Here is a 27023-nt window from a genome sequence, read left to right as displayed (position 1 = left end):
GATGTAGACTCTAGACCTGTTCAGGCTTTATTTGTAGAAGGTGGAAAGAAGGTTTAAGTCTCAAAAATATATACAACAAGAACGAGTAAGATGCTCAGAAACCTCGCATAAAGGCAGACCTGCTCGACCAGCGTCTATTCATGTGTCATCAATCTTCTCAGTAGTCCCGCGCAAACTCCCTGGCATCCTTCCTACCCTTCTTCCACGCAGTACTCTCACTAGCACCCTTAACCTTCTTCGCCAACTTCGCATCAAAGTTCGTAACAACACCCTTAGCAACAGGCTTCCCAAGGTTATCGCTCATTGGCCTAACAACATCACACCTAAGCGCCTGCGCAGGGCTCATACGCTCCATCTTCGTGTTGTTAGTCTGGATGAACAGCCTCTCACGCGACTTGGAACCAGTGTACGGCTTCCACTCGACAGCGCGTTCGGCACGATCAGTGTTGGGGTCGAGATTGCGGATGAAGCTCGTCCAGTAGCTGCGAACCTGTTGGATGATGGGCGCGTTGGTGGTGAAGTAGCTGGCTGGCTCGCTGTTGTCGGTGCGTTTTACGCCCCAGAAAGCGTAGGCGTTGACGGTGTGCCAGGCGCCGTAGCCAGCGGCCTCGTCGGCAGGGTCTTGTACGGCGTACTTGTAGTTCCATGTTGGTACGTCGTCGGCTGCAATTGCGTTTTGGATGTTGCGTGTGGGGCAGTGGGTGCCAATGTCGCCGATGGCATCAGCGGCATGGCGCCAGTAAAGACCTTTGCCGGGGAACGTAGGCTTCTTGGGCTTCATGTAGAGATCATCAAGGATGGAGATGGAAGAGTTGCTGAGACTTGGGTCCTGGTTGGCTACCCATTTGACGGCATCGGCTGTGGTGTTGAGATCCTCTGGTGCGTTGTATTTGGTGCCTTCTTGGGCGCAGGTTCCCATAATGGTCGGAACCTTGGCGTACTTGCCCTGTTCGAAAAGGTTGACGAGTGAGTCGGTGTAGAGCTCACCGTCGATGTTGGGGTTGAACCAGCAGTTGGAAGTTCGGATAGCCGACTCATTCAACGCGCGCAGGCAAGACAGGCCGTTTGTCGCATTGGCACAGCCCTTGTCTTCGAGCAGACACTGATATTGCTCCTCGCCCAGTTCTGGGGTGCGCATCGTGACCCACCCGCCCGACTCCATGATGCCACCAGCGAACAGCTCCTTGCCGGTGTTGGCCGCTAGCATGAGTGCAACAGAAGATCCGCCAGCACTGACTCCATCAAGGACAACATGGTCAGGGTCGCCGCCGAACTGTCCAATGTGTTCCTTGACCCACTCAAGGAGCTTGATCTGGTCGCGAAGTCCAGCATTGACGTCGCCACCTCCAGCCTTGACCGCTTCACTGCTGAGGAAACCGTAGAGACCCACGCGGTAGCTGAACTGAACGAAGACGACCTGACCATCGGAGACGATCTCCGTAGGATCCCAGTTCGCGCTGGACTGCGATGAGAAGCCTCCTCCCTGGAAGAAAACCACCACTGGCAGCTTCGAGTCGACTTTGGCCTCGGAAGGCGCATAGACGCTCAGGTAAAGACAGTCTTCTGCGACGTGGAAGCGATCAGTAGCTCCAGAAATGGTCCAATCATCCGGACGGTTGGGTGGGCATGTTGCGCCGTGCCTAGTCGCGTTGATGAGTCCGGAGACGATAGGGTCCTGCGGGGCTGCGAAGCGTCGTTCGCCGGTAGGAGGCGCCGCATACTGGATGCCTTTCCACGCAGAGACGCCAAGCTCAGAGTCAACGACGGCTCCCTGGTACTTCGCGTAGCCAACATCGATGAGAGTGTTGACGGCCTGCGCAATTGAAGAAAAGCCCGCTCCAGCGGCGAGCAACTGGTGAAAATGCCTCATCTTCGAGATGAGATATGGATGGAAAATGAACGTGGACGAGCAATGCTCTGGTAAAGAATGGATACGTGCGCAAATGCACGAAAGGTAGGCTGGGTGGGCGAAGGAACGACTGATTGCTGTGGTTACTACAGCCTCCTTGCAGTGAGCATATAAATCCACCCCTCCGGATCTTCATGGATGCGCTCGAAACATATCAAGCCCGTTATCACCGGGATGTCATATATGTGTTGCGTTCGGACCGCACGCAGAATGGACGTGGAAATTGTGCTTTCATGTTGCTGTGCTGTTCAGAGTCGGGCCGTTGAGTGATGCGGCGATTGAGCTGTTTCACGGCGGCATGGCAGGGTGTTGATGCATGACCTGACCTAGTCTCGAGCAGAAAGAGGCCATTATTCCAGGGGTTTCTGGGGAGCCGATCGTGTTCGTCCGCAAATCACGGGCTCCAGTCCGCTGGAGGATGATTTGAAATGGATTGTTGATGAGTAAACGCGAAGGAGCGAACGCGCGGGGACGCTAACGATAGCGCACTGGCCGTCGTTATGTAAGCACAAGAAGAGATTGAGAGGATCGCCAAGCCGTACCTAGAGTTGAGTCTACGGAACATCTACATCGTGATTCCGTCCACAATGTAGCGCTGACAGCATGATACATGCGATCGTAGAGCCCAACATTGAGTCTACACGACTTTCACCGCCACGGCCCTGTTGGCGTGTCATAGACCCCAGCCTGCCCGAATTTCTGGAACAGCTCGGCATCGCGGAAACGCCACCATCCACCATGTGGCTTTGTATATCGACACCAAAATGGGAAACCCTCAGCAAGACAATGCTCTCGATACACCTGTTGTGTATAACCGACGTAACATCCGTAACTGTGACCAAGCGGTCTCCAGTTCTTGTTTCGGGCATCAGCTCGACCTTCACGAGTTGTCGCAGGCGTGTCGAGCCAAGTCTTCGACTTTTTCGCGAACGCAGAACGTCGGTTCCGGTCGCGACAAGGAGCGGGTTTGATTTTGACATACGGGACCATGTCGTTGTAGAAATGTCTGTCCACACAGGCAAACAACTTGCGGATACTGGCGTCGTAATCTCGCGGTAGGAATGGACGTTCGATTTTGATCCATTCGGCTAAGCTTCTCACCTCGTCAAACTCCCACGTCGTCCACATCGAGAACAAGCTTCTGATCTTCCGTCTGAAGCCTTTCCCTTTTCCATAGAGTTTCCGGATTACAACGTAGAGTTGCAACCGGAAAAATGCACGAAGTACACGATGATGCTCGACATCAGACAGGGTATCGGTACCATAGCGAGACTGATCGGATGAGGCCCACCGAGCTACTGCATTGCCTAGTGCTATGTGAACGAACTGATCTGTAAGGATATCCGCGTCGATTAAGAGTGCTTGGTACTCGGCGAGCATGCCGACAGCATGATCAGAGCTATCCACTGATATACGCAGGTTTTCATCATGTAGATTGCTATTCAAGAACTCAGCTAGCTGCTCGCTTGAGCGCGGGCGGTTTGTATGCGTCCAAAGTAAGGCCGTAGTTGTTAGGATATGCTGAAGCTGGCTGGCGAGGTAGCGGTGCTGTTTGATCGCTTTGAACTGCGCAGCAAAGTTGCAGCGGACCAAATCGCCCATCTCCGGATGCTCGAGAAGTGTGTAGTAGGCTTCGAAGTGCTCGTCCTTGATGAGGAGCTCTAGTATGTAACAGCGTAGCTCTGTCGGCAAATCAAGCATCCGCTGCAAGCCATAGTCGGTCGTATCGTCAGGATCAGGCGGCGCACTTGGATCTGCATTTTCGTGCTGCAGCATGGTATCAGGTTTGTTGCGTGACTCCATCGTAGTGGACGAGATGCGCAGGTGTTGATGGGGATTCGCGAGAGATGGTGATGCGGATTTTTGCAGAGAGATTGACTTCGGAATGATTCGAAAGTGCGCGGTACCCCGTGCCGGTAGCGGGCAGCGAACCACTAACAGGCACGCCCACCAACCAAGGGATCTGAGTTCCAAGGTTCTCAGCTTCCCTTCCAAGGTCCTGACGGGTGATTGTCTCCGTGTCCGCGCCCCATTACAAACGAGGCGTGCCAGCCCAAGTTCGTCATCCGGATTGGGGATGTATGATGGCGGTGGTGAATTGATGGGGTCATCGGCATCGGGGTGATTGGCATGGATGCCGAAGATGGCTGGGTTTGACGGGGAGACATTGGAGGCGTTTGGGAGTGTCTTCACAGATTGGAGCCTCGTTTATACTTGCTTGGATTGTGTTCCCCTTGGTCTTTGGCTACAAGTTTGCAGACTACGAGGTGAGCTGAATGCGAAATATGGAAAGATATATCCTGCATTCTGGCGAAGACATGCAAGTAGCTATTAGCTATTTTGTGTAGCAACGCTACCCGAGGAGTATACCAAGGGTAGTAGACAGAAACGCGACGCTGGCGGAGCCGCTCTTTTGGTACTACAACTCTACCATGCACTGCATATTCGGCCACCTAACTTCTCCTTCTGATAATTACAGGGAGTAAAGCCACACTCTTTGCCCTCGGCCTAAGCCCACATATCCCCCAAACAATCCTCTTATCTACCCGTCACAACGCTACACCAGCGTAACAAGCACACCCTTCCACTTCCCCGACAGCACACTAACCTTCGCCCACCTCCTCGCCACCTCCCCAATATTACCCCCATCAACACCAACACCCACAACATTAATCCTCAACTTCCACACTCCCACTCTCTTCCACGTCCCCTCCTTACTTCCCGGTGCTAACATCAACCCCGCCAACCGCCGCTGCACCGTATTCTTTCCCGCAGTCCTAACAACCTGACACTCCGCCATCAGCGCATACACCGCGTTGCGTGGTGGCGACATCCTTCCCGCTGGATCATCAGTGTAATACTCCAGAACTGGGTCCCAACTAAACCCACGGTTGGAAGAAAGCGCAGGAAGGCTTTGCAACCGCTTCATCTGTGCTGCCAGATCAGCGGGCCAATCCGCCTTAATAGGTAAAACCAACGTAGCGAGTGTGACTTGCAAGCCTGAGAAGTCAAACGGGCTAGATTCCGGTACGCGATCTTGCGCGTGTCCAGCGAACTTGAAGCCCTTGGTTTCAGCGAAGAACATGTCGGTCCAGCGGACGAGATGAGGTTCGGAGTCGCTTTTACTCCGGACGACTAGTTCGTCGTCGCTGAAGAGGTGTTGGAGTTGGTAGTATTTCCATATCGGGACTGAGAACCATGACCAACTTGGGAGTGGTGATGTGGTTTGCACGATACCCTCTTCGATTTCCGCTGTCCACATCGATGGTTTCATCTCCGCTCCATTCGATATTCCATTCTCGAGGCGGACAAGCCATTTCGCTTTTTTGTCGACGTACCATAGCATGGTTATTGCTAGTATTTCTTTCCACAGCCCGGCTAGGTAGGTGAGTTGGCCCAGGTTGGAGAACGCACGCGCTATGCCTGCGAAAGCTACGATGCGGTCTTTGGAGAAAGAGAGTTTGCGGCTGCGATACTCGTTGATGACATTTTGGTAGGAGAGCGCGAAGGAGAGGATAACTGGCGAGGAAAAGCTGTTTGTCTTTGCGAGTGTATTGATCTCTTTGATGGTGTTGGGGAAGTACCGAGACTTCCCTCGGTCTCTGCCGTGCAAAGATACTTGCACCGTCGTCGTCGTGGGGTCTGTAACCGGTGGTTCTGCAATCGGCCCAAGCAATTCATCCCAAAACCCCTCGGAGCACTGCCACATCAGATTCTTATGCCCAAGCAGTAACGTCCGTGGCGCAAGGAGATACTCCTGGAACGTCCATGCGCGATTGAAGAGCGGCCAGTTGCGTTGAGCGAGCCAGTCTCTACTCGCCTCCTCCGTGTCGAGGGCGAGACGCAGTGAGGACTTCGTGTGCTCAATATATATACCAGGTGTATGCGAAGATGAAGCCCGGAGGATACATGGATTCGAAGATCGTGGGTCTTCGCGACGGGATGGTGCAGAGGGTGAGTGGGGTGGGAAGAGGAAAGCGAGGTTGGCCGTTGCGTTGCCGTAGACGATAGCCATGCGGCGTGCTTCGTAGGTCCAGTCTTCATCTGAGTCTTGGATTATGGCTAGGCTGTCTATCCAGAGGTAGCGGTAGCCTAGGGCGAGCGTGACGCGGATCGCTTCCTTGTATACGTCTGATGCCTCCAATTGGGCTCGAGGGATCTCTTTTTGAAAGGCGTTAAGATTGGATTGACGGAGCTGGATTTGTTGGGTGTAATTCGTTCCCCACATGTAGCTTAAGACGAGGTAGTCAAAATGCTCGTTCTGCATATTGCAACGGAGGCGAATGGTGGTGGGTGTGATTTCGAGGACGCGCGTTGGTCGTTGCTGGGGGTTGGAAACGGTGCTGCTGTGGAATTTGCGACATGCTGTGTGTTCTGACAGACAGGTATTCAGCCACTGCTTGGCTTTCTGGATGTTATCGCGAGCGAGGAGGGGTGTTTCTCTGGCTGTGATGTGGCTGTTGAACGCTCCAGTGGTGGTGTCTACCCGCCTTCGTCAGTAAGCGACCAGGGAAAGCGATTTGCTAGAACTCACTATCAAAAGTCTGAAACTTGAACATAGCAAAGCCTCTCCCATCATCCTCGCTCCTCATTTCACCTCTGACCAGCCTCATCCGGAGTAGTAATTCTGTACTGCTCCTCTCGGTTCGGGGACACGCATAAACACCCTCATCGCCAGCCGGGCGTATACCGCGTGCAGCTCCATGCTGCAACTCCGCAAACATCATCTTGCAAAAGTGGCAAGATGGCGCTGACTGAGAGATTTGAGTGACGGTGCATAAGCGCGAGAAGGGCCACAATGGGACGGGTTGACCACGAGGTCTCTGCAGCCACTCCAGAGCGCTGCACTCATTTGAGAACTTGCGACATCGCTCGCAAAGATTGTGAAGTGGTACTGATGGTTTGCTAGTTGACGAAGGTGTAGGTGCAGGGGGCGCTTTCCCACTTGCGGAATGATGCCGGAAGGACAACATGAACGAAGGCATGATTGGATGCTTAACAAGGGGAAATGAGAGGCAATATGACCAGCTCTTTCTTACTCTGGCAGATACTTATACGCAGCACTCAACTGTTCAATGGGTCAAAAGTACCCCAAGAACATACGGAAGGCGTGGGCGCTTACTAGACGCCAACTCGTCGAATCGCCCATGTGGCACAGCAACGCATCCACTTTTGCGCAGGTAGGTCGCGCATGCATTTCCGAGCTGGAGAAGATCGCTGCATCGTTGTGAGCGTTTAGTCAAGGACAAATGTATACGTGAAGATATCGGGAAGGAGCGACAGACCGATCACAAGCGAGAAACTTGCCGAAGACTGCATATGGAAAGAACGAGGACAGGAAAGCACGAGACGAACATCAAGAATACAAGACTGGAGAGAGAAATAATAAGTCGAGAACACATCTCGAGGAACTGATATCAAATTGGGTATCCGCCAACACACCCTCAGCAGCAGGCGCAACACTATTCGTATCGTAACAAGTACAAAGCCCTGCGGCAACATCCATCTAACCTAACAACGCCGAACATGACCATGTAATGTAGTCAAGTAGTAAAGACGCCTTTGCAAATATGCAAATATCCCAATGCATAGTATAAACAGAACTGCGTCGCTAAATGAGGAAAGATGGTAAGGAAATAGTAGTCGTTAATGCGGAGGCGACAAGGTGCGCGAGGCCCATCCTGCAGAGGACTGAGTACGCCCACATGGGAGTGAGGGAGGGAGCTAGTCGTAGAGGTTGCCCTGTCATCATTTGGTAGTGAGATGAGGAGGGGTAGGGCGACGTGCAGCGGTGTCGTGGTGAAACTGCCAGGGTCGGATGATGGGTGATCCGATGATATAATAGCGCCGATGAACCACCGGTGGGAAAACGGCGGTGGGGAGGATAGCGCAGTCGTGAGATGAGTATCACGGGTATGAGATGGTAAGAGAGTTTCGTGAAGGCGGGTATGAACATGCTGCTCAGAGGATGCGTTTTCTGATGATTGTCAGTCATTTGATGCATGTTGGTCGTGCATGGAGGAAAGGACTCACTGTCTGAAGACGGTCTCGAGGGCGACAGCGCTGAGCTCCGAATCATCGGGCAGGCATTCGACGAGCGGTATCAGGTCTGCGAACTTCTCGCCGCCTTTGTATGCCAGGACGGCAGGAACCCCGGTGTCCTCGATCTCGGCGTCGTCGTTGTACATCTTGACGAAGCGGACGGTGTCGTTGCGCTTTGCTACCTCGTGCATAACCTGCTCGAACATTTTTGATACCTCGGCAAATGGCTATGGTGCTGTTAGTAGGAGTTAAACAGTGGGTGGAGTGATGTGTATACATACATCACTGTTGTAGATAAAGACGACGACGACAGTACTCGACGCCGTCTTGTCAACAGCATCGAGGTACCCCACGCCATCCACCAACGGCATGCTTCCATATATCCTCCGGCTGGGGCTGTTGGTCCTCGACCGTATCCTCTCACCAACATTCTGCAGTTCCTTCAACCTGGCCTCACGCCATTGGCGCATGAAGCCCTCGTCGACCTCGTCATCACTGCTCGATGTCTTCTCGTCGTGATAGGCATTGACGTTGTACTGTGCGGGTGCGGCGTTCTTCTTCCATGTGAATCGGCGTGCTTGCTTCTTGGCCTGCTCAAACGCCTGGGCGTCAGCAATGACACCCTTGGGCCCCGTGTTGGCCTCTGAGCGCAGGTTGGGCATGTAGTAATTCGCCCTCATGTCGGCTGGGATGTCGAGCTCGTCGTCGGTATCGATCTTCTCGAGGTAGTCGTCGGCGGCACCAGGGGATTCCGGGTCGGAGAGGTCGGAGTCGTTGTGTCGGTCTTCTGGGTGGCGGTCTTCGCGGTCCTTGTCTCGGATCAGTTCGTTGAATTCGTCTTGAGCGGCTGTAGTCATGACGAAAGAAAAAGAAGAGCGGGACCCGAATGACGGGCGCCGGACTGATATATGTGTGGAGAAGGGGGACGGTCAGCGTCAGCTGTTTGCAGAGTCCGTGTACAGGTCCCGGTGTCTGGTGACGCGTTGGTCTGTGGTGGGCAGAAGGAAAGGGAGTCGTTGCAAGGTTGGGGTCGGTCGTCTGGGATGGTGCTCCGCTAGATGACAGGCCTTGGCGCGCGTGCTTGCAGGGCTATTTTCGAGTACGCGCTGGGGTTTCAGCGATGCAATTGGACGCGCACGGGAGAATTCCCTCGAGGATTCCAACGTGCGTACGTGGATAACGTGGTCGAGGCGGTACGGTGTGTAGGGGTGTGCTTGGTAGGTGCTGTTTTAGGGCTGATGCTGACCGGCCGATTTCACGATGCATTAGACGCCCGCACGGGGCCGCATCGCACTCCATTGGCGAAGCGCAAAGGCATGTCGGCCTTATGAAACAGGACGCTCGAGTGCGAAACACGCTCACCCGCCTGTACACCGCCCAATCGAGGACCCGCGGGTGGCGCGCAATGGCTTGGGGCGCCGCGTGAAAGCCTGACGACTGCTGAAACACCATGCCGAACTATCTTGCTACACGCCTCCTCGACACGTCTGTCGCAGCATCAACCTGCCCTATCCTCGCTGCTGTTTTGAGGCTACACGTCACAATGACCTTTCGACTCTGCTAACCCTCTCATGCGCTCTGGATGTTTCAATCTCGTCGAGGCACCAACTGTCATGCAGCACCAGAGTTCCATGGCACCGCCGACCAAAAGGGGCCGAGGGATCTCTCTTTCGGTCTTGTTTGATATCCTCGTCCCGGCCACATCCCGGATGCGAGTCCCCCGGTGCACATGCAATGGAATCCTTCTGTGCTCGCTTCTAGAAGCATTAATGCCATCCATCGCGTTCCTATTCTCCGATCGACTCCTGCATCGGCTGAGGCGCTTCCTTTTGTCGATTCCAGGGTCCAGTTGCCATGCAGCCTAAGATTGCGGGCATTAGCTGAGGCACGTTAATGCCAAAGACGATGGTTCGATACATTGATTTCTCTTCGAAAATAGAAAGACGTTGCATAACCGCCCGGGTGAAAGTAAAATACGACGTGGCTCCTGCGTCTTCTACTCGGTCGCTCTGCTGTCATCCATGAAGATCACAACCATAATCTATCAGCCCTGCCCGACGAACGCTTAAAGTACGGTCACGCTACCGTCACCACAATAAGCTCTGATCGCTGATACTCCGGCTTGTCACTGCTTGTCCCGGAGTGACGTCCGGATGGGCAATTGGGGTCCCCTGGACAACCTAGTCATATGCATAACGGTGTGCGCGCCACTAGATTCGCGAGCGGGTATCATCCCAGGTGGTGCAATCACCTTGGAGCTGTTAATGCCTCGCACAATGGCCTAGGCCAGCATGCGAAAAGTAACTTCTACCGCTGAGGCTACAGTAACCGCTGAGAGCGCCGAACAACAGTCGCGACAAGGTCTAGAAGGCACGTTGCCGTTGATTACTTCTTTCACGAGCTGACCTGGACTGAGCGCACTCAAACCTTGGAATGCTCGAGACGTTCCAAGGTTCATGGAAAAGGCAATATCAGTCATCTTCTCATCATGCAAAAGCGTTCGATAAACTTAAAAGAGGTATATAGAAACTCGCTGACTATCGACTCATCCTTCACAACCCAATCAAATCGTACACATTGAAAGCCCATGCGCCAGAAAGCCATGATCCGTCCATTCAGTCCCCCTCATCCATGGATTCTCCAAAACCATTTGCACGTAGTAGAATCCGAAACATACAGTAATGAAGCTCCCCGTCTTGCACAGCCCCATCTCTTCCCACGCAAGTGCAAGTACAATCGGTCGCTTTTAATGATCAGGCAGAACGCAAGGAGAAGACTATGTCGAAGGTTGATGTAGATAGGTGCTACTCATGTACGTAGAACAGCCGGCCCGGACATGAAGACGAGTGTGAGCAGTATGCTCGCACCGTCGAGAAAGGAATAGAACAGTGGTATGAAAAGAAAAAGTAGTTTGAGCACAAAAAGATTCCGGGCGCCGGGACATCAGTTGGCACCGTAGCCACATCGACGATTCCAACAGGTGCGAGTATTATATTCTTAGAGTATGGCAGCGCTCAGTCTCCTGGTTGATAAGATGCAGCAGGGGTATGGTATGCCAGGAGTTGCGGAGATCGCTGTCGTAGGTTGTAGTTTGCCAATATTACGGTAAGGCGCACACGTTCGGATTGGCGTCGTTACATGGCGTCGTGGAAGTTGGGGAGGCTGACGGCACTTATGCCCAAATGCGCAGCTATGCCAAGTCAGTTGTGTGATGCAGACGGGAGCACGAGAGAACCTACCATTGAGTCCCATGAACCAGTGCATAGACTGAGCGCGTCGTTGCTAACGCCGAGACAGCTGACGCGGTTGTCGTGTCCTTGCAATGTGCCTACGCGTTCGCCGCGAAGTACGTCCCAAACCTGGATATTATTAGACTGTGGAACCTGTAGGGGCTGCGCTGACTGCTTACCTTGCATTCGAAGTCGTCGTAACCAGCAAATAGCAGTCTTCCAGAGACGGAGAAGGCTACGGATGTGATACCGCAGACGGGCTCAGGAATCTATGGCAGACATTAGTAATCCAAATGCCAAGAGTGCCAGATATGTCAGCGGGCGTACCTGGTATGATGCGAGCTCGCGGTCGGCGCGGATGTCGAACAGACGGCAGGAGGCATCGTCGGAACCGGTACCGAAGGCATTTCCGTTGGGGAAGAATTGGATGGCGTTGATGTCAGAGTCGTGCGCGGCAAAGGTCTGCACGCACTTCTGCTGTCTGATGTCCCAGAGCTTCGCGAAGGCGTCGCAAGCACCGGAGACAAATTGATTGTGGTCGAGCGGGTTGATGCTCAAGCTCATTACATCACCGAGATGGTCGGCGAACTCATGTACCTTGGAGCCAGTCTCCAGATCCCACAACACACACGTCATGTCACCGGATGATGTAAGGATGCGCTTGTCGGAAATAAATCTGCAGCAACTGAGGTAACCCGAGTGGCCAGACAACTCGCGTGCCACGCGTGTTGGGCCTTCCCGCGCCGACAGGTTGTAGATGGAGCAGATGTTATCGAGGCCACCACAGGCGACGTAGTTGCCCGACGGGGAGTAGGCGCACGTCATGACCCAGGACGATCGCAGAGGAATGGCATGGACCTTGTTGGTCGTGTAAGCGTCCCAGATGATGAGCTTTCCGTCCTGCGAGGCGGAGACGAGATGTCTGCGGTCGGTGGACCAGTGCATGGCGTAGATTTTAGCCAGATGGCCCTTGAGGGTGCGCTTCGTCTTCATGGTGAGGCGCGGCAGAGCCTCGACACGGTCTCTGGCGACATCGCGAACTGCGCTCTTGTGTTAGCCGTCTACGAGGTTCCGATGCGGTGAGCACGCCGGCTGGAAAAAGAACATACGGGTCGTGTCAGCGAGCTCATCCTTCTTGCGCTTTATCCTGTCCTTGAGCGCCTCAGCGTCGCGGCGGGCGAGCTGAATCTTCTGCTGGATCGTTTCTTGATTCATATCGGCCATATATTAGTGGTGTGCTGGTGGTGAGGGTGTTGTCGCGAGCGGCGCGAAACGGCGAGGCAGGCGAATCCAGGGGCCTCCTAGGGAGCGCGGCAGCCGGAAGCGAGAGAGAGAGAGCGGCGGCAGGAGCGATGGACAGGCGGCAGCAATGGCTAGACGCGCGCAGAGCAGAATCAATTGCTTGCGCAGAGGGAGCGGCGGCTGGCAAACGGTCGTGGGGGCGTGAGGATGGAAGGGTGAGTGCTTGGAGATGAGTGAGGTACAGGAGCGGCCCGGGGTGAGCTTAGCTTGGCCTAGCCGAGCAACGAGCGCTGGAGATCAAAGGGCGCTGCTCCGCCAGTCTGTCGCGAAGATGCCCACTGCAAACACCTGTCGTGACACGTGAGCGATGTGAAGGGGCGGTAACGTGAAGGAGCCCTGCGTGCTGTCGGGTCGGGTGTTTGCACAGCTGGAGGCGCCAACGTGGTGTTGCTATGCTCTGCTGCTGTCCAGACCTTGACGAAGAAGGCGCGCGCTGCAATCTCCTGCAGCGCACCTCCTCCTTTAGGCGACGGACGAATGAGCAGCGAGCAGCCTCGGCTGGCACTATGACCCGCGTCCGCCGCTATACCCCCCAGGCCTCCTCCTGAAGTCTGTTCACCTTTCCATTATCGCTTCGAGAACCATCCCCACGCCACCAATACCGCCGTGTTCCCCAGCATGGCTGCACTTCCCATCGCGACTGCACACGACCTGCCCGTCGACGCTGCCTTCACCAAGGGCTTGCCCAAGATTGAGGTACTGCTCCAGCCTCCTCGGTCCCTAGTCATCGCGCCAAGGACGCTCAGACTTCCGTTCGCTGCTGCTAATGACGCGACTCAGCTTCATGCCCACTTAACCGGCAGCATCAGTCGCGACTGCCTGCACGCCATATGGGAGACAAAGAAAGCACGGCAGCCTGACTTCGACCTCGAGGACCCCTTGGTCGCCATACCCGCGGGCAAGGTCGACTACGATATCAAAACGTAGGCCTAGCTCGATTTGCTCGTCGTTCGGAATTCTCGCTGTAACACCGGCGTGCCGTTGGGGATACATGGGCCAAGACGATCGCGCAAGCGATTTCGCGGCCAATGTTCTCCTGACAAATGATCGCTACCCGCTCGGTCGTCCCAAACAACTGGCTCACCACGCGAAAAATACTAGCAGACGTCTGACAGCTAGATTAGGTTCTTCCCGCTCTTTTCGTCATACATCTATCGCCTTTGCAGTGATCTGCCGAGCATCCAGTATGTCTGTCGACACGGACGTGTATAGTGAGCTGCGGTTGATCAATCTAGGTACTCCACCAGGGCTGTGTTGCAAGACTTCCAGGATGATGGGGTTGTATACGTTGAGCTTCGAACAACCCCAAGAGCGATCCTTGGAGAGGGCGTAACCAGGGATGATTACGTGAAGACCGTTTTGGACATACTCAATGCCCACAACGACGATGCTAACAATACCATGCGAGCTTTCCTCATACTGTCAATCGACCGTCGCAACAACATCGCAGACGCGGAAGAAGTCGTCGATCTCGCCATCAAGTATCAGTCCGCCGGCGTTGTTGGTGTCGACCTATGCGGCGACCCAGCCAAAGGTGATGTTCGCATATTCGGCGACAGCTTCGCTCGGGCAAAGGCTGCCGGACTGAAGATCACCCTGCACTTTGCCGAGAGCGAAAATTCTGCCTCGGATTTGGAGTTGCAAAGACTCTTGTCATGGCAACCTGACAGACTGGGTCACGTCATACATGTCAAAGATGAGTTCAAAAAGACCATCGAGCAGCACGGAATCGGCGTTGAGCTGTGCCTCAGCTGTAATGTGCATGCTAAGATGATCACGGGCACTTACTCGGACCACCACTTTGGAGTGTGGCGACATAGCAGTGTTCCAGTCGCTCTGAGCGTACGTTCAGCTCTGGAGACTGTGTGTTTCTCGTGATGACTAACACCCGGCAGACGGATGATGTAGGTGTCTTTTGCAGTCCACTCTCGCAAGAGTACTACCTTGCGGCACAGCACTTTCATTTAGACCGAAAGGATATCAGAGCACTTTGCGAGCGAGCCGTTGAGTCGATCTTTACGGGTCCAAAGGAACACGCCCGTCTTCGGAACATCTACGCATCTTGGAACGGATGAGATATATGAACTACGGCCCAAGCAACAAACAGTCATTCGCCTGATGGAATCTAGTCATAATGACTCCGGTATATGACCAAAATTATCCTACCACGTCTTTCGCAATAGTCATCGCTGAGTACAAGGTCTTGCAATGCATTCTCCTTCTTTTCTTCCTACAATCTCTCTCATATGAACTACTACACATCGATTGACTACCCAACAACGCGCCATCCACGTTCGCACATCTACACGGCCTATCGCACACTACCAAGCTACGTTTACTATTGTCGGCCACGCAGTCTTCGATCTTTCACGCCCGCAAGGACGTTCGCAGCTCCAGCATGGCTATCATCCCACTGAACAGCGTAGTCTTCACGCTCTTCTTGATCCTTTCTCTAATCGCCGGGACTGCTGCTCAAAGCTCGGCTGAGGCTGGTACCGACACCTCACCAAGCGCATCACGGGCTTCTGTGCAGGCCTCCTCTCAGGCTTCGCAGGCTGCCTCTCAGACTTCACTAGTAACATCTCAGACCTCTCAGGCTACTTCCCAGCCTTCTCATGTCGCCTCTCAGACCACTCAAGCTATCTCTCAGGCCGCGTCGCCAAGCACTACTCCGACAAATTCACAAGCTGCCTCCGCGGCGCCCATTGTAGTCCCCAACGTCGACGCGGACAAGAATTTCGTGATCGGCAATACTTGTGACCCCGATCAAAAGAACATCATCAAAACCGCCTTTGTCGGGACTGGCACGTTGGCCTTTTATGGAAAGCTAGATTGGTCAAATGCCAATCTTGAACAAGACCTACCCTTCGTCGAGTATCTTGGTACTAGCGCTATTCCAAATGCTAGCACGGTCGAGAGCGTGTTTAAGGACTATTCAAGCGCAACCTTGAGTGCTGCTTGGAAGATCAATGCGGTTTGCGACATCAAGAACGAGACAGCGGCATGTCAAAGTAAACACGTGTATGGCGGCATAGGCAGCGAAGGCCCCCGGGTGGACCTCAAACCTAATCTCTACTTTTGTTAGGAGTACTTCCGATTCCCTCCTCTGAATGAGGCAGTACAGATGGGTCTGAGCGATTCAGTCGACTGGACGCGCCGGTTCAATATGGGCTCTTATCATGAGAACCAAGGTATGGGAATGCCATCTCGAACATATCCACATTCACCCTATACTAATCTACTAATAGCTTCCGCACTCTTGCGAGCTTTGCTCTACTATCTCCCACAACGAGAGGGCTGGAACCGGCATATCTCCAACCTGTGGGTGCACATGCGATATGCGGGTGGAGCGAGCAAATGGACAGCTTGCTATGGTGTATACTGCACTAAGCTCCTAGCTCAGTTGGCCGACAGTGAAACATGGAGCATTCTTAATGGTATGCATTTGACAACAAGAAGAACTCTTACCCGATGCTGACGGGTATAGCCGATAACTATGCTCTTTTTGCGTTGCAGAAGTACGTTTCTCATCAACTTGGGGAATCTAACAGTCTTGGAGCATCCAACTTTCCATGGCTTCCTCGTCTCGAAGATGGTCCAAATCCCATCATTCGGCCTCTTCTTTTGAGAGATATCCAGACCTTCCAGGCGACTCCGGAATTTAGCGCAGAGAGTGATTCCCAGTGGTATTACGACGTCGAGCGATACCAGAAGACAGACATTGTGGACTTCAAGGATCAACTTCCAAAAGAATCTCAGGCTGATCTAGAGAATGCGCCCTGGTCCTTTGGCGCCACCACATCCGGTTTTAAAGCACTTCGTGACAAGTTCCTGAAAGTGTTCAACGAAGCAAAACAGAACGGCATGTCCAACCTGGGTGCATCAAAAGAATACACATGTTATCGCGAAGATAAAGCCGCGTTCCCGGACGCCATAGCCTTTACATTTGACGAAGTTTCAGAGTGAATTGGACAACTTTTGCAAGAACAAAGTCAACGACTACATGCTCGCTGGCAAGCCTCTACATCCGCGCATCTTCCAAATCGATAAGGAAGTCGAGTTGTATACACCACTCCCGGATGGTACAAAGGATCTGTCCTACTATGTCTCCCCAGGCCCTGATAGCTTCATGACAGGGAAGAACTTATCTGTATATTTCGAAGGTATACAATCCGACGAGAAAGCTTCGCATTGTATAGCAACATACAACGACCTCATTACACATGTGGGCTGCTAATCTCCACTAATGGTTGGGTCCAATACTAACAAACCTAGTGTGATGGAGGAGACAGTGACGACAAATATGGTGGCTATCTCAAAATTAACGACATGGTGCGTTTTTTTTCGTTGGATTTGACCGAACGATAATGCTAGACGAATCGTCGAGAGTCAGACTTAAGAACCATTATTGACGCACTTGCAGATCTTCGCCGTAGGCGCTATGACGCCTCCATCAGCCCACTGGGACATACCACGGACCTTAGAATCCAAATGCACGGATTACAATGCCACGAGTGCATGGCGGGTCGCACCCTTTATCGATATCAACGATAGCGAACGTACGGGGCGGCTCTGTACGTGTTGGTTTGGTAGCAACCCCATGGGTGCGGCTATGGTCTGTAAGGCACCGGGGAAGACTTGCGCAGATGTTTGGACCCAGCAAGGGGCTACCATGGGTGCTGTGGCGAACATGCGGTGCATTAGTGGGTAGCCTAGGCGGCCAGATGAGATGCTGGGTGTGCACATGTATGGAGTATAAGAGTCTTTATTTACACGACGCTGGAGTACATTCCGTCATATGCGGTCCGGAAAATGACACGAACCGCGAAACATCCCATCCCTCACTAAACCAGAACTTGAGCCTTCGTCCAGTCACCAAATCCTATAGACTAGTCACAACGACTCTGCTATGACAGAAAGCATACTTCCACGTCCTACGCAACAGTCATCGGTGAGTATAAGATCTCGCATCGCAGTTCTCTCCATCCTTCCTACAATCTCTCTTCAATAAACACCATCACGCGAATACCACACAGCCAACATCATCTCACATCTTTACTATACCTGCATACTATATCTAGTGCCCTGCCATTTTACGGCTATTCCTCTCCTACCGCTCGTCCTGCAACATGTTCAACGCCATCAAGAAAGTCCGTTCGTTAGCCACGTCAGTGTTTAGACCGAATGGTTTAATCCTCACGATCTTCTTGATCCTCTCTCTCATAGCGGATGGCGCCGCGCAAAGTTCTTCGCAGGTAGCCTCTGCAGTTTCCCAGACTGCCTCGGTGGCGTCTCAGGTGGTCTCCGCTGCTTCTCAGGCTAGCTTACAAGCGTCCTCTCAAGCAGATTCACAATCACCTTCCCAGACTCTCGCACAAACAGGCCCTCAGCCCTCGGTATCAGCGCTCCCATCCACTGCCAATTCCATAATCTCCTTTGATGATTCATGCAAGGCTGAGCATCGAGACATGCTTGACAACGATCTGAAAGATGTTATGGATATGGCCAACGTCACAGTCAAAAGCCAAATAGCCTATACGGACAACCCAAACTTTTGGCTGTTTTTTGGTAAAAGTTCAGTCGAACACATCCCGGTCATCAAGAGTGTTTTTCCAGGCGTGCTGCAACTTTCAGAGCCAATTTCGGTGAGGTGCAACTTCGACCGCTCAGCTCCGTGTGACGACCGCACCAACTTTCCGGGCATTGCGAAGACAATAGTTGACACACGAAAGAGGGACGGCACGCAAGGTCAACAACCGGGGCTTGTAATCTGTCCCGAATACTTCGGGCTCCCTCCACTGAACCACAGGGTTCAGATGGGTATCAATTCCCCCACTAATCTTACGGCTCGATACAATTCAGGGTATTATCACGACAATCGAGGCGAGTAATTCAACAATTGTACACTTTCCGCTAGATCATTGACATCGATCAGCTACTACCTTGCTGCGCATGCTGGTCCAGTTTCTTCCTACATCGAAAGAACTAAAGCGACCCATCTCAGACCTTTGGGTTAATGTATGGCAAGATTCTCCTGGCGGAGTCAAGGAGTCGTGGTCAGCTTGCTACGGAGTACTTTGTGCCAAGGTTTTGGCTCGAGTTCACGACAGCTCTAATGACTGGGGAGCATTGAACGGCATGTTCATCATATCCTGCACAAATGCCTGTCAAGCTGATCATGTCTAGCGGACAACTATGCTCTTTTTGCCCTATCCAACTATGTATCGCAGGCTATCGGCGGCACGGTTCCTTACTTCCCTAGAATTGATAATGATCCATCTTACGGCAAAATGGTCGTTCCTTTCAATAACGAAGAATCTGCCCAAATCCAAGTAAAAGGCTGGTTCCACTGGCGCGGACTTTCCCAGCCGAACTACGACCCTTCTCTACTACAACCCGATAGAGCTGAATTCGATATTGGGACTGAGCTTGACGAAGAACGAAAGGCCGATATACTAAGCGCCCCGTATTACAGAGAACTCCCGGACGAGTCCGTAAGGGGCAGAGAGGCCTCATGGATCGGTACCTTTGTAGACGCCCACAAAGACCAACTACTCAACACGGATGCAACGAAAGACCGTACTTGCTTTGGTGAAGGCCATGCCCAGTACCCTAACGCCAAAGAATTCGACGGAGAGGAGGCAGTTGGCTTTGCCCAACAGTTCTGTGAAGACATCATCAACTCTTGGGATCCAGCAACCCCAATTCCACCATCTGTGCGCGATACCGCGGATTTCCGTAACGCAAGTAGGGCGTATAAACTTACAAAAACAAACGCTGACTCGCATGTTGGATTCTTTGCGGTCGCTGATCCTGCGTTGTTCATTCAAGCTCGACCCACTTGGTACTTTTTTGAAGGAGCTACGAACGACACCAAAGTCGACCACTGTCGCTTGACTTACAAGGATATCATACGCAATGTAAGATATCAGTGCATTCCCATGACAACATCAGTCCAGCTACTAATCAACTCAGTGCGATACTGACGCCACCAAAAGACGTGGTGGCGTGCTCAAACTCAACGACCGCCTCTACGGCGTCTACGTCACACCGGATGAGCGAGAGGATAAACTTCCCTGGCTCACAGATTACACTGCTCTCGGTGATCTCAAGTGTGCGAATTACAATGACACAAGCAACTGGCATATAAAAACATCCATCGAGGGTACATCAAAGACAGAGTCGCCTGTTGACATCACTGAGAGGGATAAATTGAGTAACATTTGCTCATGCTGGTACTCTGCTTTTCCGTTCACCTTCGATCTGTTTTGCAAAGGTTCCGCGTCTAAGTGTGAGGACTTGGCGGCCGACGACAAGAGGAAAGCGGCGCTTTGGGACGATTTTGCCTGTGCATTGTAGGGACTTGCGATGTCTTCAGGGTGGCGTTGCGAGCCGGAGTTGTACCTTATAGAATGGGCGGGTGCAATGTAGCTATGCGATATCACTCAGAACCCGTCCACGTTAACCTAGGAAAACTGAAAACTCTGGAGCCTACATCGACGTCAACTTACCTACTTTGCATGCTTCCATCGTGATGTAGTCTACACTCCAGGTATATGCTTTTTCTTTTGTGAGGTGCGTCTGTCTCATGTCCGCATGACATCAACGTATAGCTCCTTCCTGTCTGGAACGTCGTGCGTTTTAGCGTTGCGCTAGTGGAAATGATGTTCGCCGGCGTCGGCCACGTCTGCCCCTCCGTCCATCACCTCTGCACCCGCAGGTACTCACACATCACGTCTCATCAGCCACTTCACAAATGCGGATACAACAGCATAACTTCTTGCCACTCGACTCAACTTCGAACATGGTGCAGGCGCCGTTGACTTCATCATAGCCGCGTGCGCAGCGAATTTACCTCGGCTTGTAGAACGATGGTGCAATACGTGGTCACGTCTCCAGCCACCACGCTTGCAGCCAGGCACCAGCCGTCCTTGGTTCAGGCACGGCAAACGGCTGGGCATGAGGACGCTACGAGCGGTTGTGGCAATCTGTATGCTATCCCCCATGCATCTAGTTTTCCGAGGTCGCATTGACGAATACTTGCCAACGCCTCGCGCTGATTGGAAGCTTGCACTCTAATACGAGTACCGGCAGGAGGAGGGTGTAGGACCCGCTCGGAGCGTCCCTCCCTTCTGATCCTTCACAACTGCTGCGGATACTAGTAACGCGGAAAAACAACGTCCATACAGTAGACCGAACAGCGCCAGCACATGTGTGCAGGAAGTTGTGGTCCTCCTGCAGCAGGATTCTAGGTTGATTAGTATTCGACGAACGGCGCTGGAGCTAACTGAACTTCTACCACCGCGTATTTACCAATGGTAAAGACCACGAGGATTGATCACTTAGAAGCAGCTGGACCCTTCTTGATCAGCGACGAACCGGCAAAGTTCCCTGACTCATAGGGATTTCCTACGAGTCTAGACACTGTCGCTACGCTTACAAGTTCAACCCTGGGGAGCTGCCAGTGACGATCACCACGATTAGCACGCATATCTACTGGCCATTTACCTGGACTACGAGCAAACACCAGAATAGGTGGACTATGCCCTTGCAATTCCCGAGCTCGCCAAGAGGGTAGAACGCCAAACTACCGGCACTACAAGAAAGTCGGCGAATAAAGAGAGCCATCGCAAAAGCTCCTATCTGCTAAGCGCCCCTCGATATTAGAAGATAAAGGTCTTGGCTCTTGGCAGCGGGACACATGATGAATCAGGAAGGTATGGTAAAGAGGTGTGTATGGCTTCTGCATGAACGGATATGCCCGTGCGGGGTTATTCCCTAAGGCTGGCACATTATCCGACCAACTCGCTTATCTACCCCTACCGGATCTCTGTCGTATCTCAACCTCCTTCCTGAACGGATTCGCGTACCTGGATAGCGTAGGGGTGCTTGCAGACCGTTAACTTTGGTGTTAAGAGCTGCTACATCGATAGCTCGATGGCCTCCAGGGGCGAATCTCTTGTCAGGTGCCTGTTTGGGTGTAACACCGTGGGGGCAATGTCTTGTGAGGTGCCCTATGGGGTTTACCTTTCCGATACTCTTGAAACGTAGCACCCCGGGGTAAACATGCCTTGCAGCGGAAGAGGAAGGAGATATTCTGGTTAGCGGTCGATCCAATTTACAGCTCTTGTGAGGTGCCTTTTGGAGACTACCTTTCTGATACTGCAAGCACGTGGGACCACACCACGTAGCGGATGAGGAAGGAGGCAGTTCGTAGCCGTGTATGCGAGCTAGGGCTCTATCTTGCACAGCAACGGACGAAGACATGATGCAAGTCACGACGCCAGAGGTGGACGAAGAAGTATAAGTATAGGAGGGTATTCCCGTCGTTTTCAAATCATCACTCTCATCAGTGTCACTCACTCTACTACCTTCGCTCTCGCCTCTACAACATCAAACGTTCGGTATCTTCACCATGGTTCTCACCAACTTCCTCGCTGCCGTGGCAGTCTTCCTGCCCATCGTCTACGGTGCCCCTACCACTGCTGCCAACAGCCTGCACCCCGACATCCTCGCTGCCATGAAGCGCGACCTTGGACTTGATGCCGAGCAGGCCCACGCCCGTGTTGCCCGCGAGCTCAAGGCCACCGATGTCATCGAGCAGCTCCGTACCTCCACCGGAGCCTCCTTCGGTGGTGCCTACCTCGTTGACGGTGACCTCACCGTTGCCGTCACCGACGAGGCCTCCGCCTCTGAGGTCGAGGCCGCCGGTGCTAAGCCCCTCCTCGTCTCCGTCCCTCTCTCCAAGCTTGAGGCGGCCAAGGCTGCTCTTGACAACATGGACATTGAGTCCGCCAAGCGCTCCGAGTCTGGCATCGCCGCCTACTACGTCGACGTTGCCTCCAACAAGCTCGTCTTCGAGGCTCTCGCCGACAGTACCGACTCCGCTGCCGACCTCGCCAAGAAGGTTGGTCTCGCCGACTCCGAGTATGAGGTCAAGACCGTTGCGGCCATGCCCACCACCTTCGCTACCATCCGTGGTGGTGACGCCTACTACATCAACCGTGCCGGCCGCTGCTCCGTCGGTTTCTCCGTCACCGGTGGATTCGTCTCCGCCGGCCACTGCGGTACCACTGGCAACACTGCCTCCACCAGCGCCGGTGCCACCATCGGTACTTTCGCTGGCTCCAGCTTCCCCGGCAACGACTACTCGTACATCCGCGGCACCTCTGGCAACACGTACCAGGGCCGCATCAACAACTACGCCGGCAGCACCCTCCCCGTCTCCGGCAGCACCGCCACCGCCACCGGCGGCAGCGTCTGCCGCTCCGGTTCCACCACCGGTGTCTTCTGCGGTACTATCCGCGCTCTCGGCGCCACCGTCTCCTACGCTGAGGGCCGTGTTACTGGCCTTACTCAGACTAACGTCTGCGCTGAGCCCGGTGACTCTGGCGGTTCCTGGTACAGCGGTGCCCAGGCCCAGGGTGTCACTTCCGGTGGCTCTGGTGACTGCTCCAGCGGAGGTGTCACTTACTTCCAGCCTGTCAACGAGATTCTGTCTGCTTACGGTCTTACTCTTACCCGCGGTTAAACGCTTGGATGTGAGTTTGCTTTTGCCTAGCGATGGATGATGGATTGGATGATGTGGTATGAATGTTACGAGGGGTTTTATGAGAACTTTTGAGTTGTATATAGTTTGATTGTTGAATCGCAGTTATGATACCTGGAAGCCTGTTTGACAATTTGGTGATGCCGTGATCTTCGAGTGTGACTTTACTTTAGAGTAGCATTGGTCATGGGGAAATCTTCTGACTGACTTGGACTTATTATTTCGCCTCCTATATATGCATTCTACTACATTACCGACGTGACATCCCATTTCTCTACCAACTGCCAATTCAAGTCGTCCCCACAACCCTCATAGCCAACATAACCAAACCCAACTAAGATTATCTTCTGTCCGTCAAACAGCCTCATCATGTATTTCCTCCGGCTTCTCACGCAACCCTCCTTGTTTTACATCACGAACTGCTTTTCTCTGCCTTCCACCTTACATACATCGTCTTACACCCAACATTTAACCAAGCAAATACAGAAGAAGAGCAGACGAGGCAACGTAGACATATCGGTACATCGAACTTTTCACATCTCAAGAAAACAAAAGGCATAGTCGTGTGCAAAAGCCTAGTATGCCACGTTCAAACTGAGGAAAGAGGTGTGCTCATCATGACAATTATTCTCTTTTACTATCCCCGCGCTGCTATCTCTTATACCGCCCTCCATTATACATCACGTACCTATAGACCATCTAATCTACATGCATATCTATCATCAACCCTCTATGCTCCACCTTCCCAATCACCCAGCCACCACATTACTATTACCGACTACAACCCACTCCAACCACTTAGTCACCACGATGTCAAAATGCATATTCACAAATCACAAACATAAACAAGAAAACACGCCGAACAATCATATCCATCAAATGCAAATCATCATCACATCTCCAGACAAAAACTGGCAATGCCATGCAGACGTAAAAAAAAGTTTAATAGTGTAAAAAAGCCAACAGCGAGGGTATTGAATCGAGAAAGAGTTATGATACATGCAAGCAAACACGCGCCACGACGAGGCCAACGCGCACGAGAACGGACGCCAAAATGCTCCAAAAGTTTGCTGAATAACGTCGTGAAACCAATAAGTGTGGTCGGGATGACAAAAAGCGTTGATGAGAAGATGATACAAGGAAAGATGCTGCGTAGGACATATATGAACTTGTAATTCTTTTTACCGCAGCGTCCCTTGAACATCATCAACAGTCCTCTTGAGCACATCCTCGATCCTCCACCTGGGGGGCTTGGGCATCGTCTCCTTGTTATCATCCGCGGCCTTGCTCATCTCAAGCAAGTCCTCAGGTTCCGCACCGCCAGCTACACCACTGCTAAACTTGAGTTGGAGGAGCTCGCCAACTTGGTCGCAAGCCGTGAGCATACGGTCGAGATCGTCCTTGGTGTGCGCGGCGCTGACGCAGAAGCGGGCTCGTGATGAGACGAGGGGGGTGGCTGGGTAACCGACGACAACGACGGAGATCTTGCGCTTGAGCATCTCGTGGGAGAAGGCGGGCATCTTGGCGGGGTTGTACAACATGACGGGGATGATGGGGGAGTCGTCGTGGCCGTAGACGATGAAGCCGAGGCGCTTCAAACCGAGACGGAGGTAGCGTGAGTTGAAGCAGAGACGCTGGAGGCGCTCTTCACCTTGGCCGGGGACAATGGAACCGTCAATGATACGGAGGGCGGAGGAGATTTGCATGAGGACGGGTGGTGCGGGTGACTCGGCGAAGAGCATGGCGGCGTTGGAGGTGCGGAGCTTGTCGATGATGGGCTTCTCAGCAGCGATGTAACCACCGTTTGCGCCAAAGGACTTCGTCAATGTACCCATGAGGATGTCAACTTCCGAGGGGTCGATGCCAAAGTAGTCGCATACACCACGTCCGCGAGGGCCGACACCACCGACAGAGTGGGCTTCGTCGACGAAGAGGTTGAACTTGTACTTGTGCTTCAGGCTGATGATACCGGGGAGATTGCACATGGTGCCCTCCATGGAGTAGAGACCCTCAACGGCGACCAAGATCTTCTTCCAGGGGCGGTGGGTGCGGGGCTGACCTTGCGAGATGGCTTCACGGAGCTTGCGCTCGAGATCGCGCATGTCATTATGCTTGAACATTGTAACCATGGCGCCGGAGAGACGAGCGCCGAATCGGATGGAAGAGTGGTTGAGTTCGTCGGAGATCATGAGGCAGCCCTTTCCAACAATGGTGGGGAATGTGGTAGCGTTCGTAACGAAACCCATAGAGAAGACCATTGAAGCTGGCTTGCCAACGAACTTGGCGATGAGGTCTTCAACCTCGACAGTGAGGTCTGAAGTACCGCTGTCTGATCGGGGACTGGCCATTGAGATTCCGTATTTCCTGATGGTAGCTTCGGCGGCGTCTGCACAGGGACCTTCCGATTGAGCAAATCCGAGGTAGTTGTAGGAGCTCATGTTGAGGGTTTCTGTGGTGGTGCCGAGCATCTTGAAGGTGTTGTTGCCGTCGTCTGACTTGCGGTCAAGCACGGTGATGAAACGTCCAGGGACACCAGTCGTCGGTCGCGAGAAGCAGTCGTTAATGCGCATCTTCAGCCGCCTCGTGTAGAAGTTGTCAAAGTCGCTGTTGAGGGGTGCATATCCGTCCTTCTCCTGCAGATGGCTGTAGTGTTGCTTCCTGAAGCGCTTGCCGAAGAAGTCGCGAACATGTCCGAATACTATTAGGATTAAGTAGCTGATGTATGTGGTGAAAAGGAAATAATATGGCGGCTCGTCCTCAATGGGGTCGCCGAACTCGCCCTCGAACTTGCTGAGGTAGCGGTGCTTCTGGGAGCCAAGGGGACCGAATTGGGCGTGTGCTCGTGCGAGGCGGCGCTGCTCCTCTGGCGAAGGCGGCTGGAAGAGGGTCTTGGGCTCCGTGGGCATCTTCTCGCCGGTCGCGGTGGTCAGATTGATGGTCGGGAGAGAGATTTGCGACGGCGAGGGGTTGTTGAGTAGCGCCTGTTGCTGGGCAACGAATGCCTCACGCAGGAGAGCGGCGTCGGTCCGGGACTTGGGGGAGCCACCGAAGAGGGATGTGAACTTGTTGCCCTTTGCGAAGGATTGTCGACGCGCTGGCTCGCGCTTCTCGGCGGAGGGATCGAGGGGGGGAGCAGGGGCGGTGGATGCGAACGGGTTGATGCTTCGGACAGGCATTGCAGCAATTGCTCTCGGACGGCGGTATTAGAGTAGGCAGGGCAGACGCAGGGAGGTGTAGGCTCGAGTATCGTCCCACGTTGGAGCTGGCGGTGAAGAATGCAGGAGGTTGCGGGAGGAGCTAGACGGGAAAGGGATCAGCAGGCGACTCGAGGAAGAATTGAATTGGCGGCGCTGCGTGAGGATGTCGGCGAGCAGCGGCTGGGACAGTGGTGGATGAAGGGCAGTCTTAGTAGTACTGACGCGCTCATGCACCCGGAGCGTGGACAAAGCCGGGGAGCGGCAGTGCCGGATAGCGTGCAGGAGATAGACGAAAGCTGGGAAAGAGATTGAAGGCTGGGATTGGGCAGGTGCAGCGGGAGACCGCGGACGCTTGGAGGAAATGGACCTACGTACTGCGAGCGGTGCAAGAAACAGAGGCTTGACTGATACGTGAAGGGGCTGTCGCAACGCTTTTCGTGTTCCTGAGTGGCGCGGCCGTTTGCTGCGAACCACCAAGCTTCTGCGCCGCCGGTCGTGACGTAGAGATGCCGTGAAAGTCCTGGCACGATCAACACCAACGGGCAAGTAATGAGCGACAAGATGTGGGTGTGGAGCGAGAGAAGAAAGCTGGCACTTCACTTATCAGCGTCGAGGCAAGGGGTGGTGCAGTCGAAAAGCAGCGGCGAGCTGGTTGGCCCGACGAAACGTGAAATGAGCAGCCCCATTGTCCCGTTCGGCACCACGCCGCTTGGGGCACAACGTCAGGGGAACTCGATGCCGATCGCTGCCACTTCGCCCTCAAATCGCCCTCCTCGCCTGCCGAGCATCGCAAG

At 53.4% G+C, this 27023-nt stretch overlaps 10 protein-coding genes across 10 annotated transcripts; 4 read left to right on the top strand and 6 right to left on the bottom strand.

The window, feature by feature from the left end:
* Nucleotides 1–157: 157 nt before the first annotated feature.
* On the bottom strand, nucleotides 158–1870 carry J4E90_010469 (uncharacterized protein; the record flags this gene model as incomplete). The annotated part of the gene is made up of 1 exon (XM_051439981.1): nucleotides 158–1870. The coding sequence occupies one exon, from the start codon at nucleotides 1868–1870 to the stop codon at nucleotides 158–160; it is 1713 nt and encodes a 570-aa protein (XP_051286203.1).
* A 687-nt stretch (nucleotides 1871–2557) lies between these two features.
* J4E90_010468 (uncharacterized protein) lies at nucleotides 2558–3685 on the bottom strand (the record flags this gene model as incomplete). The annotated part of the gene is made up of 1 exon (XM_051439980.1): nucleotides 2558–3685. One exon carries the CDS (start codon nucleotides 3683–3685, stop codon nucleotides 2558–2560), a length of 1128 nt encoding a protein of 375 aa, XP_051286202.1.
* A 781-nt stretch (nucleotides 3686–4466) lies between these two features.
* J4E90_010467 (uncharacterized protein) lies at nucleotides 4467–6581 on the bottom strand (the record flags this gene model as incomplete). Its single annotated transcript, XM_051439979.1, has 2 exons — nucleotides 4467–6317; nucleotides 6576–6581. 2 exons carry the CDS (start codon nucleotides 6579–6581, stop codon nucleotides 4467–4469), a joined length of 1857 nt encoding a protein of 618 aa, XP_051286201.1.
* A 1357-nt stretch (nucleotides 6582–7938) lies between these two features.
* Nucleotides 7939–8808, bottom strand: J4E90_010466 (uncharacterized protein; the record flags this gene model as incomplete). The annotated part of the gene is made up of 2 exons (XM_051439978.1): nucleotides 7939–8178; nucleotides 8233–8808. 2 exons carry the CDS (start codon nucleotides 8806–8808, stop codon nucleotides 7939–7941), a joined length of 816 nt encoding a protein of 271 aa, XP_051286200.1.
* Nucleotides 8809–11123: 2315 nt separating this feature from the next.
* Nucleotides 11124–12405, bottom strand: GB1 (Guanine nucleotide-binding protein subunit beta; the record flags this gene model as incomplete). Its single annotated transcript, XM_051439977.1, has 5 exons — nucleotides 11124–11141; nucleotides 11191–11310; nucleotides 11361–11450; nucleotides 11509–12221; nucleotides 12291–12405. 5 exons carry the CDS (start codon nucleotides 12403–12405, stop codon nucleotides 11124–11126), a joined length of 1056 nt encoding a protein of 351 aa, XP_051286199.1.
* Nucleotides 12406–13101: 696 nt separating this feature from the next.
* On the top strand, nucleotides 13102–14558 carry J4E90_010464 (uncharacterized protein; the record flags this gene model as incomplete). Its single annotated transcript, XM_051439976.1, has 5 exons — nucleotides 13102–13179; nucleotides 13264–13406; nucleotides 13608–13667; nucleotides 13719–14325; nucleotides 14379–14558. The coding sequence occupies 5 exons, from the start codon at nucleotides 13102–13104 to the stop codon at nucleotides 14556–14558; spliced, it is 1068 nt and encodes a 355-aa protein (XP_051286198.1).
* A 1091-nt stretch (nucleotides 14559–15649) lies between these two features.
* On the top strand, nucleotides 15650–16449 carry J4E90_010463 (uncharacterized protein; the record flags this gene model as incomplete). Its single annotated transcript, XM_051439975.1, has 2 exons — nucleotides 15650–15674; nucleotides 16115–16449. The coding sequence occupies 2 exons, from the start codon at nucleotides 15650–15652 to the stop codon at nucleotides 16447–16449; spliced, it is 360 nt and encodes a 119-aa protein (XP_051286197.1).
* Nucleotides 16450–18773: 2324 nt separating this feature from the next.
* J4E90_010462 (uncharacterized protein) lies at nucleotides 18774–19842 on the top strand (the record flags this gene model as incomplete). Its single annotated transcript, XM_051439974.1, has 2 exons — nucleotides 18774–19403; nucleotides 19459–19842. 2 exons carry the CDS (start codon nucleotides 18774–18776, stop codon nucleotides 19840–19842), a joined length of 1014 nt encoding a protein of 337 aa, XP_051286196.1.
* A 2056-nt stretch (nucleotides 19843–21898) lies between these two features.
* Nucleotides 21899–23014, top strand: J4E90_010461 (uncharacterized protein; the record flags this gene model as incomplete). The annotated part of the gene is made up of 1 exon (XM_051439973.1): nucleotides 21899–23014. The coding sequence occupies one exon, from the start codon at nucleotides 21899–21901 to the stop codon at nucleotides 23012–23014; it is 1116 nt and encodes a 371-aa protein (XP_051286195.1).
* A 1199-nt stretch (nucleotides 23015–24213) lies between these two features.
* Nucleotides 24214–26208, bottom strand: LCB2 (serine palmitoyltransferase component; the record flags this gene model as incomplete). The annotated part of the gene is made up of 1 exon (XM_051439972.1): nucleotides 24214–26208. One exon carries the CDS (start codon nucleotides 26206–26208, stop codon nucleotides 24214–24216), a length of 1995 nt encoding a protein of 664 aa, XP_051286194.1.
* Between the last annotated feature and the right edge of the window lie 815 nt (nucleotides 26209–27023).

The sequence above is a fragment of the Alternaria incomplexa genome (assembly GCF_024043165.1).
Source record: "Alternaria incomplexa strain BMP 0042 chromosome Unknown scaffold_22, whole genome shotgun sequence".
Lineage (NCBI taxonomy): Eukaryota > Fungi > Ascomycota > Dothideomycetes > Pleosporales > Pleosporaceae > Alternaria > Alternaria incomplexa.
This window is presented reverse-complemented; position numbering and strand designations above follow the sequence as displayed.